General features: G+C 40.4%; 2 protein-coding genes across 4 annotated transcripts in view; both read left to right on the forward strand.

Moving 5' to 3' along the window:
* Positions 1 to 20,986, forward strand: part of LOC120543671 — a 620,163-nt gene that overhangs the window by 448,460 nt on the left and 150,717 nt on the right. The gene's annotated exons all lie outside the window — the stretch shown is intronic.
* On the forward strand, positions 1,271 to 20,628 carry LOC120543670. Of its 2 annotated transcripts, XM_039776820.1 has the most exons (19): positions 1,271 to 1,324; positions 2,912 to 3,208; positions 3,733 to 3,795; positions 6,480 to 6,505; positions 6,865 to 6,963; positions 7,054 to 7,143; positions 7,462 to 7,707; positions 7,979 to 8,056; positions 8,197 to 8,445; positions 8,699 to 8,788; positions 9,147 to 9,411; positions 9,760 to 9,819; positions 12,013 to 12,470; positions 13,919 to 14,134; positions 15,453 to 15,716; positions 17,687 to 17,755; positions 17,913 to 18,210; positions 18,306 to 18,373; positions 19,747 to 20,628. In XM_039776820.1, exons 2-19 carry the CDS (start codon positions 2,995 to 2,997, stop codon positions 19,885 to 19,887), a joined length of 2,994 nt encoding a protein of 997 aa, XP_039632754.1. In that variant the 5' UTR covers positions 1,271 to 1,324; positions 2,912 to 2,994; the 3' UTR covers positions 19,888 to 20,628. The 2 variants fall into 2 exon arrangements, with proteins under 2 accessions (XP_039632754.1, XP_039632755.1); XM_039776821.1 differs by lacking the exon at positions 6,865 to 6,963.

A 20,986-nucleotide genomic window follows, 5' to 3' on the forward strand; every position in this document is an offset into this window, starting at 1 on the left:
CCTCCATCTAGTGGCTGAAACAAAGAACAACATGTTTTCCTCTGTGAATCACTTTAAAATCAAAGTTCACGGGGAGCCTGGATAGCTCACCTGGTAGAGCGTGCGCCCCATGTGCAAAGGCTCAGTCCTTGTTGCAGGAGCTGCAGGTTCGACTGCGGCCCTTTGCTTCATGTCATTCCCTTTCTCTCTCCCCTTTCACATCTTCAACTGTCCTATATAATACAGGCCTAAAATGCCCGAAAAGTCAAATTTCACTTAATAAAACAAGCTTTAAAAGATTCTAATCTAAAGATGACAATAGTTAATCAGTTACTTTAGAGATTCATCATCACACTCCACAGTTTCTTGATTTAGCTTCAGATTAATTTCAGCTCTCTGGAAAGCAGTGGATCAACCTGGCTTTAGTTCCTTTTCTTCATACTGTCTACTTCTCAGGCTTTGTCCGCTCTGGTTTTTGTTCTGACTGACTGCATTTCCTCATCATTTATAATTTCTACCGTCAAGAAGTTTATACATAACTGTTAACTGTAGAAACATGATGAATTCAGCAAAGAAAGATAAATTGCAGATGTTTACTGTATTAAGAGAATCTCAAAGTTCTGACATCTTGAAATTAAGAGAAAAGAAAATGTGTATTTAATGTGTTCATCACTTTAATGTTGCAGCTTGAAAAGTTTTTTTATTTTTATTATACAGTTTTTTCTGATTTTAATGTAATTAAAGTTTTATCTTAATCTATATTACACCCGGATTTGTTTGTTGACTATATTTGTCCAAGTAAAAGTATAAATACGCAGAAGAAAAAATTGAAAATACTTTGTTTGTGTGAGTCTTTTTTGTTTGTTAAAAACTTAGATCTTTAGTTTTGGGATAAATACTTGTCTTTGTTTACGTCCAGATTGCTTTCTGAGGATGAACTGCAAAACGATGTCGATGTTTGAAAGCTAATTCATCCTGCACACCAACTGACAGCACAACAAACATAGTGTAGTTTTAACTTTGTCCACACAGCGTGAAAGTGAAAGTACGGCTTTTTTTTGAAGGATAAACCATTGTCACTGGAGGGGGGAACTTTAAGTCTGAAACAGGATGTTATGAAGGATTAACTGTCAAAGTTGGAAAATAAATTAATAATAACAATATGATGATTAAAAATCCACTCTAATCTATTTTTAGGAGAGTGGAGAGACGGCTATAAAACGTGATTTAAGTTGGTTTCTACCACAAACAATTTCAGACAAAGTGTCTCTGTGCCACTGAGAGCCCATTTTACTTCCTTTAATTTCAAAGAACACAACGATCGGTGGTTGAAGAGAAGAACAAAGTGAGTAACCATTCATTGACTTTGTTGCTAGTGTATTTGGAAAAATGTATTACTACCTATCTATCTAAACGTATGGTTTAAACAAGGAAAAAAGGTGAAGAGTCTGAGAGGAGATTAGCAGCATGTTCTGTTTACACTCTGATTTCAGTGGTGACTGATATGAATCTCTATAAGCTGTTCATCTGTCCCATGAAGAGGCTGATAATAAGGACTGCACACGGCTCACTGTTTTTGTGCGTTACTGTAATGCCATAAAAACAGTAAGGTGTAGTTTGTCAATAAATGTCAGAATATGGAGATTTAAACAGGCTGTACTTATGGCTGCTCCAATAAACGTTTATTATTCTCATTCTTCTCAAAGCATTTCAGGATAACCACACGGTAGACTACAGACAAAGCAAATCACAGAACTAACCAAAATGTTTCCCACATTTCAAGTCAGTGCTTGAAGTGATAACCATGCCAACACCTTAAAGTTGCCCCGTGTTGCTAGAAAAGGACTAACTGCCTACGATGAAACCAGTGTTGTGCAAGTAACTGCTGTCTGTGAGAGTGCCCTGTGCCAAGGACATGTTCTACTACTGAGTCTAATAAAACATTCAAACAGTATAGACTTCAGATAATTTATCACCACTGATGAACCTGGTAAAGAAGTTATATTGTATTTAAATAGTACTCAAGCCTTCACATTATCAAATTTGGCACCCTGTAAAAAAAAAGTATGGACACCCCTGCTCTAACATGTTTAATGTGCGGTTTCCAGCAGATTTCTAATCAAGAATCACACCCAGAAATTTATTTTCATACAGTCTTTCTATCTCAACATTGTAAATCATTACTTTTACTTGTATCATCAGTTATCAGTCATCAGTTTTGCGGTTCCCAAACCAAAAAGTTAGGTTTCATCTTAATTTAATCTTCTAATTTAATTTCTAGAATCTGACAGATTGTAGTCCACACAGCACTTTTTACTGTGGATCTGTAGCAGAGCCGAGTGAGTGAAGCCTCTCCTCGAGCTCAGGGTAAAGCAAATCCACAAAAAAAGCCATTCTTTCACTTCTGAAATAACATACAATGTTATGCACGTAGCCTAGCTTGGCCTACTGTAGGTTTGGTGTATTAATGTATTATATTAAAATGCAATTAGGTCAAGCAGACAGTCCGAAACATTGCAAGCTCGCCTCGGCTCGCCTATAGATCAATACTGACTTTAGTGACTCGCACAACCAGATCAGTTTAGTGAGTGACTCAGAATAACCCGAATCCTTAAAAGGAATCGAGTTTGCCATTCAAATATAAATCAACGACCAAACTACTTTCACCGGAAGAGATTTTATTTTGTTTTGTGTTCTGACGGAGGAGGTCTGCAGCCAGACACTCTTTTCTCATTTCTGTTTTCTTTGTCCCGTTTGGCCGCTCTCACAACAAAATCTACACGGGATACTGGTAGTTCTGTGTGGAAATCATCACAAATAATGAACAAAGACATTGTGACACAGTCAGTGTGATGTTTGAGTTGTTTCGTCTTTGCTAGGCTTCTGTTTTTAATTTGCAAATGTTGTTCATTTGACTCTCTGTGTGTTGCAGATGTCTTTGAGGGTTTTAGAGGCAAAGTGGAAACCAGCCCTGAGCTCCATCCTGGAGCGCTGACCGATTCAGAATTCAAGTTGATGCTGTTCAATCTGTTCAAAATCCCTCAAGGAGTGAAGGATGGCAAGGCTAGAGAAGAAATCCCTGATTTAATCGTTCAGTACTATGGAACAGAAGGGTCCATCTTTGAAATAGATAAAATAATGAAGAATATACCAAGGAACGATGCTGCAGTCCAGCAGCCACTGCGCCCCTTTGTGGAGAAACTGAAGAAACAACGCCAGGGAAAAAAAGGTTTAAAGAGTTGATACAATTAAGGGTGTAAATCGATATATACTTTTTTTTGGTACCACCTCGGCCAAGTGAGCAGAGCTGATAGAAGAGGGTGAAGTTCTTAGACAGAATAGTCAGTAATACGACACAAGACATTTTAAAAAAAATACATAGTTTTAAACAGCCAACGGCCACAATTGTTTTTATTCACTCGACAGATAAAAAAAATAAATGGCAACACAAAACTAAGCCATATAATTGATGAACACGTCCCTCTGTTTGGTTAATGATGAAATGACGCAGCGTGTGTGCGTTGAACATGTCACAGTAGAGTCACGTGGCGGCGCTTTGGGGATCAACTGAGAACAGTGACTATCGGCAGTGGAAAACAAAACGAGAAAGTACTGGTACCAAAAAAAGAGTCATGTCTAGTAGAACCATGAAGTTAATTTCAGACACTCACTCACAACCATTTCTGAAAAACGGTAAATGAGAGAATCAATTTCAATTTGTGTGTTTGTTTACCTTTTTAATGTCTTTTTCAGGGACAATGAGAAAACTTTCAATTGACCACGGATCAGCAACCAAGAAGCAAAAACCTGCTGCTGGTAGGTCAACTAAAGGAAATCAAACTTAATTATGTATTGACGTATACAGTGCTCGAAGTGGGCCGTTACTCATCGGTATGCAGTACTGGCACTTCTACATTTTACTCTTAAGCATACCTGCACTTTTTCTTGCGTACCGCTACTTCTCGCATGTAGCCGGTACTCTACCACTGACAGAGAAAGCGTCGGTGTCAGAGAGATTGACACTAACGTTACATAAACTACACTACCCAGAGGGCACTACGTGACTTACCTCAGTTTGGAAAATCTGTCTGATGCCTGCAGCCTGACCGTAACAGATTTTTCACTGCTGAAAACCTAGAAACTAAGAAGAAGCATATTGACTTTGTCGTTATGTTAGCCTGGCTTCAGAAAGGTACTAAAAGAACACGTGTGCCAGAGCCAGACACGTCAACACAGGTCCAAGTCCAACCAGAAATATCAAGTATGATTCATGAGCTTCAAAATAACGTTAATGTGATGTGAGCGGAATTGCTAGCGTTAATGAGGAGTCTGCAGCTACCAACCTTAACGTTACCTTAGTCAGTGACACCGACGTCAACAATAACGTGAGTAATGAAACACATGGATGGCCTGACTGTTGGTCAAGGGAACAAATTATGTATTTTTGCTCCACGAACAGCTGGCTCATTTTTAAAGATAACAAACTGGGCTGCAAATCATGTAGCAGCATCACTTGCGTCACTTCTGGCTAGACAGAAAGGGGACTAAAGCTGTCAAGAGAATGACACACACACACACACACGACTTCTTTAAAAAAATACATACACTTATGTTGTTAATAAATAATAAGAAATTGTTGTACCAGCAATATCTCCAAGTTTTGTTTTTCATGGTAGAAATGTAAAATGTCATAATGATTTGCCAATGCAAGAGAGTACCGGCATCTTTTTTTGCCCACTTCAAGCACTGGACGTATAAAGTATTACGTTAACACTTTATTTGAAGAGGTGTGCATAAGACTGACATGACACCTATCATGAACATGAAGGAGTCATTTTGAGTGTTCATGACTGTGTATGTTCATGTTTTGAGTGTCATTCAGTAAATTATGAAACTTTTAGATATTTTTGAGATATATTTGTCATGACAACTTGACTTTAGACAACAATCTGTGTTATGTAATGACAACAATCTTTGTGATGACAACTTTACATTAACCTAGACAACATCACCTGTCATAAATATGTCATGACAATTATTAAAGGGGTGATAGAATGCAAAACCGATTTTACCTTGTCATAGTTGAGTAACGACAGTATATAGGACATACATAGAAGCTCAAAATCCCATTTACACCCCTTACCTCTGCAAATCTCACAATTTGAAACTGCCTCTGAAAACGGGCACATCTCAACGAACCACCGAGTTGACGTCAACTCAGTGGCTCTAGTCTCTACCTTTGTCACGCCCCAACATTTACATAGGCTACACCCGTGTGGCTGTTCAGAGGCTTTCAGTGCGTTCATGGACATCGGAAAAACATTTTTCCGAGTGAAAACGTCACCATTCACGTCATTTCCTGTGGGAATCAGAGGAGGGAAACTGGGGCTAGATTTTGCTAATCGAGTTTCCAAGTTGGTGACACGTTGTTGACAGCTGACGTTTGATGGAGGCGACTTTGGTTCACTGAACATATTTTAATGACAATAAACTGTTTATTGTGGACAAACCCCTCTGCCAAGAAACACCTGGCGATGTGCTGTTTGTCTGCTCGTATAAGAAACCAGCAGCAGATCTTTAGTTATTGTGGCCTCCATGTTTTCACCAACTGATGCTCTCGGCTACGGCCAACCGTTGGTGGCAGTCATGCAACAAGTTGTTATGCCAAACGCCAATATAACAGAAGAAAAAGAACACGCATCCCGACCATGTGAACGCTACCAGTCGGAAAAACAACGTAACCAGGGGGGCGGTGCCTGTTATTCCCAGGTGGCATGAACGCGCCATTTAAACGTTAGACGACAGTGAATGCAGTACTGAGGTGATAAATTGAGTCAGACAATGCTAACTTTGCATTAAAAGTGTCATAATTTACCGAATGACACTTAATGACTCCTTCATGTTTATGACAGGTGTCATGATGATGACATCTGTCAATGACAATATCATTTCAGTCTTGTGCACAACCCCTTTAAATAAAGTGTAATCAGAATAATTTTGATAGATAGGCAGATGTATCTCTGATTAACTTCTGGTAAACTGATGAGCATCATATCAATCTACAGTTACTCACATATAAATACGTTAAAATGAACAATATCAAAAAAATGGTCTAGATTTATAGAAAAAAACACTATTATATTTAGTGTCTCTCCCCTTTATGTAACCACATTCATTTAAAAAATATCATATGGCATTTCTCATTTTTTTGTTACTGAAAGTGTGAAAATATCATGAGGTGCAACTAGTCAGGCTATTTTGGAAATCTCTGGAAATTTGATCATAATGTATTAAAATGTATTTACGGCCCTGTTTGGCATCATTTCCAAAATAATAAAAAAAAGAATAATATCAGAAAGAATTAAATTTATGGAACAAGTAACCAAATCCCACCGAGCAAACCATGTTTAGGATCCTCTGACCTACAAAAGATTTAAAAGTTTTACCTTAAAACTATCGACAGTGTGCAACAACACTGATGTTTGTTTCTTCTTTTTAAGATCTGAAGAGCTGCCAACCTGACCAGGTGAGAAAGACAAAGGTTAATAATACTACACCCTGATGCTGTGAAAAGATTTATCTGGACATGTATTTTATTATATATATATATATATATATATACGTTTATAAAAAATGTATTACTTTTACACTCTTTATACACACATCAGTAAACTTGTCACAAAAATGCTAGCTGGGAAAGTTGTGCTCAGTGCACAGATAACAAAAAAAGGAAGGTGAGATGCATTTTAAAATAAGCGGATTGGTGATAAAACAGCGAGCTTTACAGTGATGGTACAATACGTTGCGTAGACAATCAACTAATCGTTTTTAAACTTGAAAATGAACTACAGGAATTCGTTCTAATGTTGTGTAATGATTGTTTAGATGGATCCTGTTAATGCTGCAAAGCCCACGAAGAAGCCCAAAAAGATGACCGAGACGCAAGATTCCTCCCTGAAACATCCAGCATCAGCATCAAATAATGTGAAAAGAAATGACTAATAACTTAATACTATTAGACTATTAGAATTAAATATTCTTTGTGATGGTGTTTTTATCTTGTGATTTGTTCAGATGGATAGTGTTGGAGCGGTGGAGTCTGAGAAGAAGACAGAGGAGCAAGATTCGTCCCAGAAACCAGTTGAATCCATAAAAACCTCAAAGGTAGCAAGAGACAACTCTGTTCTACTGATGCTAACATCTGTTTGAAATGTGTTTGACTTTCATATCAAGTCAGCGATTTGTTTGTTGTTAAGTTTATAAGCAGAATGGGACAATGTTGGCGCTTTCAGTACTCTTGGCGTCACTTTTTGGCACTTTGGGTCAGGACACTGTCACTTTTTGGCGCTCTGGTGCAAACCCAGTGTAATGCAGACACTTGGGGAACCACTGAACTATACAACTACTTTATTGGAGCAATTTTAGTACACTGTATACTTTTAAGCTCATCTTTACTATGAATGTCAATCTGTCTTTTTTCAGGCTCTAAGTGCTGCTGTCCAGACTGGGAGGATTGAAATAATGGGAATTAAAATGTCCAGTAAGAAGAAAACTCACCTGGTGGTAGAGTTCAACGGCCGGATGCAGACGGTGATTGTGACAACTCGACTTCTGGCAAACACATTTGGCCTCGAAGTGGAGGATGATTTTGAAAGGAGACTCCGCTATCAAATGCCACTCACAGCAGAAGCAAAACTTCAAGGAAATAAAGTTATATACATTAAAAAGGTGAAAAAAGACACATTTGTAGAAGGCGAATGCGGTTTACTTTTCAGTACTGTTGTTGTTGTGCAGGTTTTTTTTGGCACCTTACTAATTCCATATTTTTGAATGTAGAAAGTTTAGTCAAAGATAAAAACATTTAGCTTTATAAGGACATTCAGGCTTTTATAACAACTTTTCATGACTTTTATAACTTCCAAAATGTTCAAACTTCTTCTGGGGAGTGGTGACATTGAACTAGAGAAATTATTTCTGTTTAAACTTGTGGTTTGTTCAGATGGATCCTGTTGGCGAAATGAGGACTGAAGAGCAAGATTCGTCCCCGAAACTAGCAGCACCCTCCAAAACCTTCAAGGTAGCAGCAGGGACATCTCTGTTCTTTGGGAACTTTGGGAACCACTGATTTCCACAACTACTTTATCGATTAGATTTTTGTTCTGTACTTTTCAGCTCATCTCAAACCTTCACTATGAATGTAAATCTGTCTTCATTTAGGTTCAAAGTGCTGCTGTCCGGACTGGAAGGATTAAAATATTGGGAATTAAAAAGTCCAATAACACAAACATTCACCTGATGGTAGAGTTCAACGGCAGGAAGCGGACATTTTTTTTGACAAATCGACTTCTGGCAAGCGCATTTGGCCTCGAAGTGGACGATGATTTTGAAAGAAGACTCTGCTCTCAAATGCCCCTCACAGCAGAAGCAACAATACAAGGAAAAAAAAAAATTACAGACATTAAAAAGGTGAAAAACACACATTTGTAGAAGGCGAACGTGGTTTACTTTGAGTACTGTGGTCACTGTGCGGGAGGTCAACCTATCTATCTACCTATAATGCATCTCTATTATTGTGCAGGCATAATTCTCAGAGCTTTGCGGGTGTGGGCAGGAGTGGACATACACATTGCGGGAGCGGGCGGGAGTGTAACACACGTTGCGGGTGCGGGCGGTAATGGTCAGAAATTTTCTGTGTTTTAATATTGTGGTTGTTGTTCAGATGGATTCTGTTGGAGCCGAAACAATGGAACAGAAGACAGAGAATAAAGATGTGTCCCTGAAACCAGTCGAATCCTCCAAAACCTCCAAGGTAGCTGCAAGGACGTCTCTGTTTTACTGATGTTTGATTTTCTTCCTCGTTTCTTGTTCAGTTTATTAGTTGGATGAGACAATTCAAGGTATGGCCATTTGTCCATAAAAGCAAATGAACTACATCCTAATGAACCAATGCAAAAACATTAGAAAAATTCATTAAATAAAATCATAAACAAACTGGTAAAGACAGATTAATCTTGTCTCTGCTCAGTTTATTGGCTGGTAAATATTTCATGGTTCGCAAATGCAGAACGGAAACACTGAACTATACAACTACTTTACAGTATCTTTTGTACAGTACTATTCAGCTTGTCCCAAACCTTCATTATGAATGTCAATTTTTCTTTATTCAGGCTCAAAGTGCTGCTGTCCAGACTGGGAGGATTCAAATAATGGAAATTAAAACATCAAAAAAGAAGAAAAAGAACAAAAAGCTGGTAGTAGAGTTCAACGGCCAGATGCAGAAGTTTTTTGTGACAACTCGACTTCTGGCAAACGCATTTGGCCTCAAAGTGGACGATGATATAGAAAGAAGACTCCGCTCTCAAATGCCGCTTACAGCAGAAGCAACATTAGAAGGAAATAAAATCACAGACATTAGGGTTAACCCTAACCTGGGTAGGAAATCGATATAGATTATTTTTCCCCATGTTTGATTCTTTAACATTAAATCACAGTGAATGAAATAAGGAATTTTGAATTAAAACCACGAAGTGATAAAAACAAATATGACAAACAAATACATAATTGATTGCTTTCAGAGAGCCTTTTACAGTATATACCAGGCTGTAAACATGTTTAATTCTGCTGAAAAGTCAGGCAATTTAAAGTGGGGGTCTATGGGAATTGACCTCCTTTTGGAGCCAGTACTTCCACATTGGCTTCATCTTTCAGCACCAACTGTTTGATACTATGTGATAAATGAAAAACTTAGATAAAACTAACTTTTTAAAATGTCTTTTTCAGAGATGAGCGAACGTACGAGTTTGTCAGGATCACTAGCTGAGAAGCAAAAACCTGACGCTGGTAGGCAACACACACACACACACACAATTTATAGTGTCAAATCATAACAGACTTATCTAGTCATTCCGACAGCTCGATGTCATTCATGTAGAGGAGGTGGCTGATGCCACTCTTAGTGATGATCTGACTGAGGGGTTCAGTCCTATGCAGAACAACAGCAGGGACAGAGCATTACCTTTGTATATGCCACACTTTATGCTGGCCTCTAGAGTCTTCTTCCATAGCCCCATTGAGTTCTTGATTAAGACTCTTAGTGTCCTGTTGATGTTATACAGTTTCAAGCATTCCAGTATCCATGAGTGCGGCATGGGTTAGTCTGTTTGTTCTTACAGTCTCGAGCGACTGCTCTGTCCACCCCTGGGCCCTGTTTGAGTATTGAGCCATGTGCCTACTCATCTTAGCTGAAGAGATGCCTGACAGGAGTTTCCATGTTGTGCAGAGGCAGGGTATTTGCTGGTAGTTGGAAGGAATGCTCCCTTCTGGGAGTCTTTCATGATCAGGACTGTTCAGCCTTGGGTTGACCACTCTGGATGGGACCCAACTCTTAACAGCTGGTTCAGTTGTGCTGCCAAGCATTCATAGAGTGCAGTCAGCTTCTTTAGCCAGTAGATGTGGATCATAACCATCAAACTCTTAATGTGAGAAACCTATTTTTGGATGTCTGCCCATATGATGGTTACTGGGTCTTGTTCAAGTATCATAGTTCTCATTAAGTTGTCCTGGTTCCCTAACATCTGATGCCGACCTTGTTGACACAGGCGATATCCAAGCCGGTATGACTCTCAGATAGATCTTGCCAAAGGATCACACTTGATGTTTGGCACTTCCTGACCAGGATGCAAACCCCGGTCTCCCATACCAACAGATATGTTTTGCCATGTACAAGACATTTGTTGACTAGAGCAGAGAATATGGAACAACAGGAACATGTCCAAATGTGTCCACCCCCCAGCGGTGGATTGTCTTTCTTTCTTTGTCTGGAGTCAGGGGGAACCATGGTGGGCAGTGGGTGTTTCGTCAATTGGTCTTCCCAAATAGGGTCTAAATCTGCTTCACCACCTTGGGGCGAAGTCGGCAATCATCTGGTAGGAGTCCACCTCTCGATAAGGTCGGCATCCCTGCTCCCCAGTCCCAGGACGTGGAGAGCTCTCAGAGAGATCCGCTGCTTTGAGGCCCACTACCACAGGCTCCATCCACAATTGTGCAGCGGACAGAACTCCGGCCTGCCTGCTAGTCCACTGTGGTGCTGTTGTTGGTCCTCACCAGCATGTGCTTCCCCTATATATGGGGCCTGAAGTGTTGGAGACCTTCGTCAGAGGCCACACTTCACCTACTGCTCTCCCTAGGCAAGTTCCTCCCCACCCTGTCAGAGACGCATCCGTGAACACCATGACATAAGAGGTCACACGTCCCAGCGCGGTTCCCTTTAACAGGTGTTGTGGGGACTCCCAGTATCACAGGTCCTCCTGTACTGAGGGGGGAATGATAACCAAGCACCACTTGTGCTTCTTGGCATCCAAGCAAAGACTGGCAAACTGCTTCTGCAGACGCCACATGTGCGGTAGCCCACGTGTTACCACCGGATAAGCAACTGCCATAAACTCCAGAGACTGCATGAAGGTCAAAGCCGTCACTGTTTGTGCAGTTTGCAAACTGTGTGCTGCAGTGCTGTCTGTCTGTGTTCCAACAGCAGAGTTGCCCACAGCCTACACTTTGTTGCTGTCAGGAAGTAAGGACTACTAGCCAGTCAGAAGCAGAGTATGAGGGCGTGCCATGCTAGCAGCTAGGCAAGCATTATAACGTGTGTTACAAAGTGACCATGTTTGTCTCTGAAGTGAAGGCTGGACTACAATAGAGCTGTTTGGAGCAGTTTGTGAACAGTATTTTCTGTTGGAGATGGGCTTTTTCACTTTGTAAACCTATAACATGCACAAAAAAGATATATAACACAATAAAGGAAAGGGAAAAAGCCAACATGCATTATGTGAGCACTTTAAAGCTTTGGTGCGAAACTTTTGTTGTCATTACTTAGAATTCCTCATGGGGGCGACAGAAACTACGCACTATAGCTTTAAGTAAAATCGTCTGATGATGTCATAGAATAAATAAGTTTGAGTTGTTTTAAATAAGAGTGACGTAGAACTGCACAATCTGCGTTTGTGTTCAAATTTACATTTTAAATTTCTTTTTCAGGGAAGAAGAGGAAACGTGAGGAGGAGGAGGAGGAAGAGTGGATAGATGTGACTTCAGATCACCCTAAAATCCCAATTCTTGAGATCTTTGATGGGAAAGTTGTTCAGAAATCTGGGCTGCGCATGTATAAAACCCCAAAAAAAGAGAAGAAGTTTTTCTTTTATCTGGCTGTCGCTGATGAGAAAGCCAGCGTTAAAGTGATGGTATATGGAAAAAAACGTTTCCAAGAAATTAAGGAGGAGAGCTCCTACTTGTTTAAAAAGCTAACAATAGATGAGTATGGTGTTAAGGTTACCAAGTCAAGCAAAGTGTTACAGATGAGCCCTGTTGACGTCCCAGAGAAGCGTGAGATGGAAGCTCGGAAGCTAATTTATCCAGAGAGCCCAATGTACTCCATTAAAGAAGCCAAATTATCTGCTGACAAGACAGAAGTGAGCGTGGAAGGAACCATTACAGACGTGAGTTTAAACTGGAGAACTTAATGGTCACTGGATTTCAACTGTTATAGAGTTTGGTAAAAGGGATTATGCATTTAAAAAACATGAAATCCATCCTTCCATTTTAAGAAGCAATGTTAATGCATGTAGCATAGATATACAACTGATCTCCTTGAACATTAAATTCACAGCAAGTAGAGGTGGAACTGAAACCTCAGTTTGTGTAATGTCGGGTTCAGTCTACACAATATCAGCCCAGTGATAGAGAGGCATAATAGAAGTATGACTAATATTAACTGTAGCAGTGGGCATTTATACCAGAAATGTAGCAGTCTATAACAACAAACATAACAAAATAACAACACTGGCATGTACTGTAACCTTCAAGTATTTAAAACAAACTTAAAAAGACTCATTTGTGAATAAAAGGGTAATTCTAGAAAAAATAAAAAGACAATTCATGTTTATAGAGTGGATCACCATGGTGCATACGCATCACTCTGCTCTCATGCCGGATATAGCCAGTTTTACTTATTATGAGAGCGTAGTGTTGCAACTGCATACTTTTCCAAGAGTTGAGGCATAACTGTTGCTGCAGTTGCACGTGTTCTTGTCCTTTTGTGCTGGTAGGAGTTCTTCTTCCTTTGGCATTTAATGACAGACTAGAACACCTGTAGGCGCATATGCTACCCCTGAAAAGCATCCCCGGTTCTTGTGGTACTGTAGAAACACAAGTGCATCACGTTTTTAGAATTAGGGGATTTGCGTGGTAACGAAGCATCGGTTCTTGTGACATCCATAGGCGCAACCACGATCCAGGTGCCACCACAATCCAAGGAAATTAGCGTGGCGAGAAAGCACAAAGACTACGGGGAAAAAGCTAAATCAGTAACGTGCATTAATGGGACATGAATGCGTTCTTCAATTTAATCCAACGTGTGATTGGCCCACAGCCCCCAGCAGCTACAATCTGTACAGTCTGTGGTGCGGTGAAGACGAGCGTGGTGTATTTGACGGAGTTGGTAGTTCAGCGTGCTCAAGAGGCCACCAAAACGTTCAAAAGTATGGCCGGGGAGGAGTGATGGGGACCTTTTACGCAATTAAAGGCTTCTATTCACATGATGGGCATCGAATGCAGTAGAAAAAAATCAGTTTCACTTCAAAAGTATCGTGTCATCATTTTTTTAAAATAAAACCCATCATTAATTTTTGATGCTCATGATATGTAATCGTTTTTTGTTTTTTAAGATTGAATTACATAGATTAAAAAAATGTAATCCATTTTCCAATTTTGAAGGGAAAACTAAGACAAAGTTCTTTGCTTATACATGATACCCAATCTGACGGTGAAAATGCATCTTAAAAATAATATTATATATATATATATATATATGTATGTTAAAATTATATATATAAAATAAGTAGTTTCTTTTTTTAATTTCTGAATCTTGTACTGTTGGTTTGTTCAGATTGATCCTGTCCAAAAGACTGATGGTAAGGACGACACAGAGAGAGGTTTCCAACTAAAAGACAACACTGATTCCATCGACATCTTCATGTGGGGGGACGCCATCGAGCAATGCAACGGATTATCGGTCGGAGATGTTGTTAAGGTTACCAACATCAAGATCCATCAGTTCTTTGAAACAACGCTGAACTCAACTGTATACAGCAGAATTGAAAAGGTACCTGCAGTTATCTTTTCGTTCTACTTTCATAAAGCTACAAGTCAGCCATGTTTTTTGTTAAGTCTGAGGAATGAGGCAAATCTGGACGCTAAATTTGGAATCCTAAAAAGACACAATATGTAATTTGCAAGGGAATGTGAAGGAAAATTGCCTAAAAATCTTCAAGGGGCTTGAAAAGTGGCGTTCTCCAGCTAGGTAGCATATTTATGGAAATAAAAGCCTTGGAGGCATCAATTAAACCATTTTAAAAGAGAAGTATTCCTTTTATAGGTTTCTACAGTTTCCTTCAGTGCGTAAATACATAGATCGGTACCATTTTATTTAATTTTATTTATACTTTTTATTGATCCCCAGTGGGGAAATTACAATTTACTCTCTGTTTGTTAGAAATAACTACACACAGGCCTGAAATACACACACGCACACGCACACACACACAGACACACAGACACACACAACACACACACACACACACACACACACACACACACACACACACACACACACACACACACACACACACACACAAATACTCATGCACAAATGAAGAGATGTCAGAGTGAGGGGGCTGCCAGCGCTGGACCAGCGCACTGAGTGGTTGGGGAGGGGGAGAATGGTGCCTTGCTCAAGAGCACCTTGGTAGTGCCCAGGAGCGGAATTGGCATCTCTTCAGCTACCAATCCAATCCAGCCCAACTCCCTACGGACTGAGTTACTGCCACACCCACAACACAAAGCCAAATCCACGCTCCCCACCTTGCCGACTTTATCCTTAATGACAGGTGCCAGAGTAACGGACAACATCGAGTCTGGTGTAGAAATGGTATAGGTTTGCATGTATCTATTGATAATTGTACATACATAAAGAACACTAATACACAATACATGCAAGGGTACACAGACAACTAGCAGAGATTCTTCACGACCATACATTGCCAGGTCTCTATTATATTTTCTATTCATACATGAGCTGGAGAACATATAGCATAACCTGCACTAACTCGTTAGTGAAGTCTCTCGTGTGTGTTTTCTGTTGGTCCGAGGAGAGAAGAATGCAGCAATGCGTCTGCACTATACTACATTGCTATAATAACAAAGGGGGGCCCCATCTTGTGGCACTACTAAGGATTGCAGTTATGACTGTTACATCAGGTGACATGGCCAAGTGTTCACAAAACAAGAAAGACAAAGGTTAACATCACAAATAAAATCACATATTAAAAGAAAATAAAAGCAATAATAATTATAGACCTTTAAACTTGAATGAAAAAAGGAAAAGATTGGTTAGACTGTTAATGTCAATCTCTCTTTTGCAGGTTCAAAGTGTCGGCACCAAGAAGGCGAGAATTAAGATTATAGGGATCATAAAAGCCAGTCAGGAGGAGACTTACCTGGAGGCAGAGTTCAACAACCAGCCGCACATGTTTGTTGTGGATTCTCCACTTCTGGCAAAGACGTTTGGCTTCGAACTGGATGAAGATTTTGAAGAAAGCCTTCTTGATAAAATACCACTCTCAGCAGATGCAGAAATACAAGGAACCGTATCGCTGAACTCAACTGTATACAGCAGAATTGAAAAGGTACCTGCAGTGATCTCCTCGCTCTACTTTTATGAAGCCACAAGTCAGCCATGTTTGTTGTTAAATCTGTGGGAATCCTACTCTGCTGAAGGTATGATCACCCTACTCAGCCTCTGATTGGCCAGTATTCATTGGTAAGGTTAGAGCATGATGAGTGAGACTGGTTAGGTTAGGGCTGCACAATTAATCTAATTGTAGTTGCGATGTCACTATGTGGGATTAAATTAACGCAAAAATAATTAGTGATTTAAGTAAAGAAAAAAGGTATGCTTTTGCTTGTGAAACTCTAGTCTCTGTGTGCACTGCAGTCTTAAGGTTGTAACACCCTTCACTTTTCCAACGGTACTGACAACAGATGAATCCACCAAATCTTAAGAAGCGCGTTGCTTTATATGTCAATTGACTTTTTATCTTTAAATCGTCTTTGCTATCTCCTCTCGCTTTTTGCTCACACAGCCGCTACTCTGTGACACCTCTCCCTCCTTGCCTACAAATCACTCACTGACGTCCTTCACTTAACGCACCTGTCCGCGATTAAACACAAACGATCCAAATAGATCCCACAATCAAACTAACGCGAATAGCGTGACACAAATCTTTAATTTAGCCTTGGTGGGAACATGCATGCTAACCTTCATGACAATTTCCACAAATTATATGACCAATCACTAGTCTCTGTTTAGGCAGTGTCTCATGTGTCGTGTATGGTCACGTGAGTATCAGAAGTGTTGAGAGTTTTAGAGCATGCAAACTTTAAGAAGAGGTAGTACAAAAAACATGGTCTCAGTTTCCACTCCTATGCTGATGATACACAGCTCTATATCAGCACCAAACCATCCACTCAGCTCCACTCTCTCCCTGGTCAACTGTCTGCATGACATCAAAGTCTGGATGTCGTACTTGTGGCTCCTAGGGCGCTGCTCCATAAGATTAGATATCTCTTCCTGGATGTTGACGGGTCCTCCATTTGCCCATCCTCCGAGGTCTACAACCTTAGTGTAATCTAGTCTATATCCTTGTTGTTTCACTTCAGGGATTGCTCCGGTGCTGCAGGAAAGTTCGCCAGATGCCCATTACCTTCCTCTTTCTTTGTGTTGGCGTTCTAACCTCTGGGGGATTTATGATGTCTATGGTTAACTGCTCCTCAGATCTCTGCAGGGTAAATTGAGACAGCTAGCTAGACTATCTGTCCAATCTGAGTTTTCTCTCTCACAAATATTTTGTAGCGGCTCTGTGCAGAGCTTAGCGCCGCCCATGTTGATTCTGATTGGTTAAAAGAAATTCCCTTAAACCAGAGCACGTTTTCTTCCCACCCCAGAATGTTATGTGGAGTAGCCAGACCCTCTTTCAGGGCACTTTGGAGGACGGTCTGGAAAAGCGAGACTAGGTGTAATCTGACCTCGATCCACACCAACTTTGCGAAACAAAAACAAACCAAGGGGAAAACGCTTCAAGTTTTAAAACCCATCAACGGATTTGGACCAAAGCAAACAAACTATAGGTGTGAAAACTTTTTGTATAATTCAACAGAAACACAAACTGCTGTGTTGTATCATATTGTCTTATACTGAGAGGTATTTCCGATATTTGACAATATATTAGAGCAGGGGTCTTCAGCGTGTTTTAAACCAAGGACCCCTTAACTGAAAGAGAGTTGGAGCAGGGACCCCCTACTACATATATATATATATATTTATACATACTTTTTTAGTGCATAGAATATTAAGCTATTAAAATAATGATTGTCGTCATGATTTTATAAATCATCTGTTAATGATACACATACATGTAACACAGTGAATCTTTAGGATGAACTGTATCCATGGATGGCCTTAGTAACTACCTTACCTATAGGCCAGTGAGCCTATCATCAGCGGGGATTTATATCTGACTCTGAGGACCCCCTAGGGGTCCCTCTCTGTATTAGAGGAATTCTATCTAATGTTGTTTTATTCTTGTGGTTTGTTCAGATGGATCCTGTAGAGCTAGAAGAGGAAGATTTGTCCCTGGAAGCAGCTGAATCCTCCAAAACCTTCAAGGTAGCAGCAGTGACTGCTTTCCTCTCAAGTTGCTGTAATACAGAAGTTCTCTTTGAGGCGTAAATCTAGTAAACTGTCAGTGACGTTTGAGGGTTTCCTCTTTGCTAGGTTTGTAGCTATTAACCAGTTTTTTTTTTTTTGTCTCTCTGTGTTGCAGATGACATCAAGGCTTTTAGAAAAAAGTTGGAAAAGAGCGCTGAGCTCCATCCTGGAGAAGCTGACTGAGCGACAATTTGCGAAGATGCTTTTCAATCTGGTCAAATTCCCTGTAAAATTGAAAACTGGCAAAGCCAGAAGATATATCTCTTATTTAATCTTCGAGCACTTCGGGACATATGGGTCCATCTCTGAAATAGATAAAATGATGAAGATGATACCAATAAATGACGCTGCCGTCCAGAAGCTGCTGCGCCCCTTTGTGGAGAAACTGAAGAAACATCGGCAGGAGGAAAAAGGTTTGAAGAGTTCATACGATTAACAATTTGATTCAAAGGGTTTCCTCCTCTCCAGCTCTTTTAAGTTAAAGAAATATTAATTTTTTCTTTTTCAGGGATGACGAGCAATCATGCTACTGGTCCAGGATCAGTGACCAAGAAGCCCAAACCTTTTTTTGACTTGGTAACAAATGCTTTAGCTTAACGTACATAAATATAGATGCTAAAATAGATATTTCAATATTTGACTTGGTAACAAAATGTAACTTTGTGTATAACGTTAGCTAAGTGTCTTCCCATTCTCTTCCTGCTGATTCCTCACGTCTGTTTCCGTCTGTAGCTCAGTTTTTCGGCTCGGCAGCTTATAATAAGTTAAGGGTTCTTTGACTTTACATTGTTGGTGAATATCACCACACAGCAGCTTTTAGGCATTTATCTGTTGTTTGCTCGCAGACCGAATTACGAGGAGGCACCTTCACGCAATAGATAGCAGGAATTCTTTACCCCTTCGTTGGGGGCGGGACTTCAGTGTGATGTCACGGTGTAGTGAACACAAAAGCCTTGAACTTGCTTACCTGTTGCGTCAGACAGCTAGGTGTCACAATGTGGGTTGTTGATCAGAGTCTGACTCCTGTGTTGTGTACAGGGACTGAAGTTAACTTTTTTGGCCACCAGCCACTGTGACTGGTGAATTTTAAAATCCACTAGCCACATATGGTTTTTACCAGCAAATTGTTTTTGCCTCATAAAGGTGAAACACAGGAAATGCACAAGCATCGTTCTTGAACTTGTTAAGAACACACATTTAAGTGCTATCAAGTTAACGAAATCAATAAAATAAATGACTCTTATCAAACATATTTTTATTTAATGATTTCCTCTGTCAGAGTTATCTTATACCGACTGCTCCTCTGAGTCCACAAAAAGGAGCAGACACACTCCTCTCCCTCCACCTCTTTCTCTGAGCCATACACACGACCGTCACAGCAGCACATTTGTTCTGCACTGCTGTCGTAAATCAGCACATCACGAACTTTGCCATTGTCACCAACTGTCCACTTGATAATAAACGTCTTCTTTTACTTTTCTTTGAATCGTCCTCATCTTTTTGTTGGTTGCTTGTTTCAGCCTGCCTCTTCACCCCAGTAATGCGGCACCACATTTTTAGCTCAAATCCAAGCAAATGGCGGACTTGGTTGAAATGTGAAAGAACAAAAGTGGCAAAAAAAAACAATAACTCTGAGTCACTCAATTCTTATTGGCTGCCAAGGTGGCAGGTAGATGACAGTTTTATGCGGCAATGGCAAAATTCACCTGCATTTGGTGCGTGGTCGGGTGTTAATTTCAGGCCCTGGTTATGTAGCTGTTCTGCATGTGATACAACCCTGACATCACTCCTTTCTGAAAGATCTGATTGGCTGTATCAAAATAAAGTAAACAGAGAACTAACCGTATATCACCAGATTAATACATAACTAGGGGGCACCATCACAGAACAATTAAGGTTGCTGATTATTTCTTAAAGGACAACACAAACGACTTTTTGTTATCTTTCAGGTCCAATTGGATCCAGAAGAGGACATCGACCCAGAAGAGGACAGTGACCAAAGAGTAGAGTTGGGTACCGAACCCTGTACTTTTACCGGTACCGACCAAATCAATACAATAACCGGTGTTACCGAGTATTGGTTCACATAAAATCAAACGGTGCCAAATTTCGGAACTTTCACATGCATCAGGAGCAGTGAGCACCAGCTGAGGATATGCCTGAGCTGAAGGGTTCTACGAGCTGAGCGGACTAAGTCTGCTATGACCCAGAAAAGCTAACGCTTTGCTAGCAAGATTCAAAGTCAATAACATTGTTGACAATCAGTACAAATAATTTGAAAGTATGTTTAACATCAAGACATGCTAGCTATCCAGCCAGGTCATTAACCGCTTTCCGACAAAAGGGATTTTTGCAGTTCCTAGAACATAACTTTCCTAGAACCCTTTTTTTCTCGTGTTCAGACTGGACCAATTTGGGGATTATTAAGTTCCTCTGACCACAGTTCCTGTAACTCTTTCAGCTCCTACTTCAGGGCAGGGTCTTTTCCCTTTTCCACATAGTGGTGGTTAGATGGCTGTGTTACAATGACAAAAGGTCAGTTCCTATATGGCCCAAACCAGTCCTGCTCAGAAACCCCGCTGTAGGCTGGAGGTCTCTCAGACCGCTCTCGTAAATAAGAGGCTTTTATTTCGCCGTTGACGGTTCGTTTGTTCAAATATCACAACACATGTCCATTGTAAGATTAACGGGAACCTGTGGTTAACTGTCTTTTCGGAGTTAAACTCCACAAGCATGCCCTGCGGGCTTGACAACCTTGCTGTCTGGCCGTCACACACACACACACACACACACACACACACACACACACACACACACACACACACACACACACACACACACACACACACACACGTCCACAGTGCAACCGGCAAAGGTGGGGGAGAGAGAGATACCCGTTTCTCTTCGGGAGACTTGTTTAAATTATGACAAATATGCCATATACATTAGATTTAGTATTTAGTTCATACTTTTTTGGTGTATTTGTTTTCTGATTTCAACGCTATAAAGACTGTTGCTGTGCTTGCATCCCTCCCTTACCCCTCCTATAGTCCCAATGGCCACTTGGCCAGTGTGAATGCAAATGGGAAAACCGGTTTTGGGGGAGAGTAGTTAGTAGATCTGCTTAGAAGTGGACTTTTCCTAGAACTACGTTCCTGTAACTACTTGGTCGGAAAGCGGCTCTTATGT

This window comes from Perca fluviatilis, chromosome 16 (genome assembly GCF_010015445.1).
Source record: "Perca fluviatilis chromosome 16, GENO_Pfluv_1.0, whole genome shotgun sequence".
NCBI classification, from domain to species: Eukaryota; Metazoa; Chordata; class Actinopteri; order Perciformes; family Percidae; genus Perca; species Perca fluviatilis.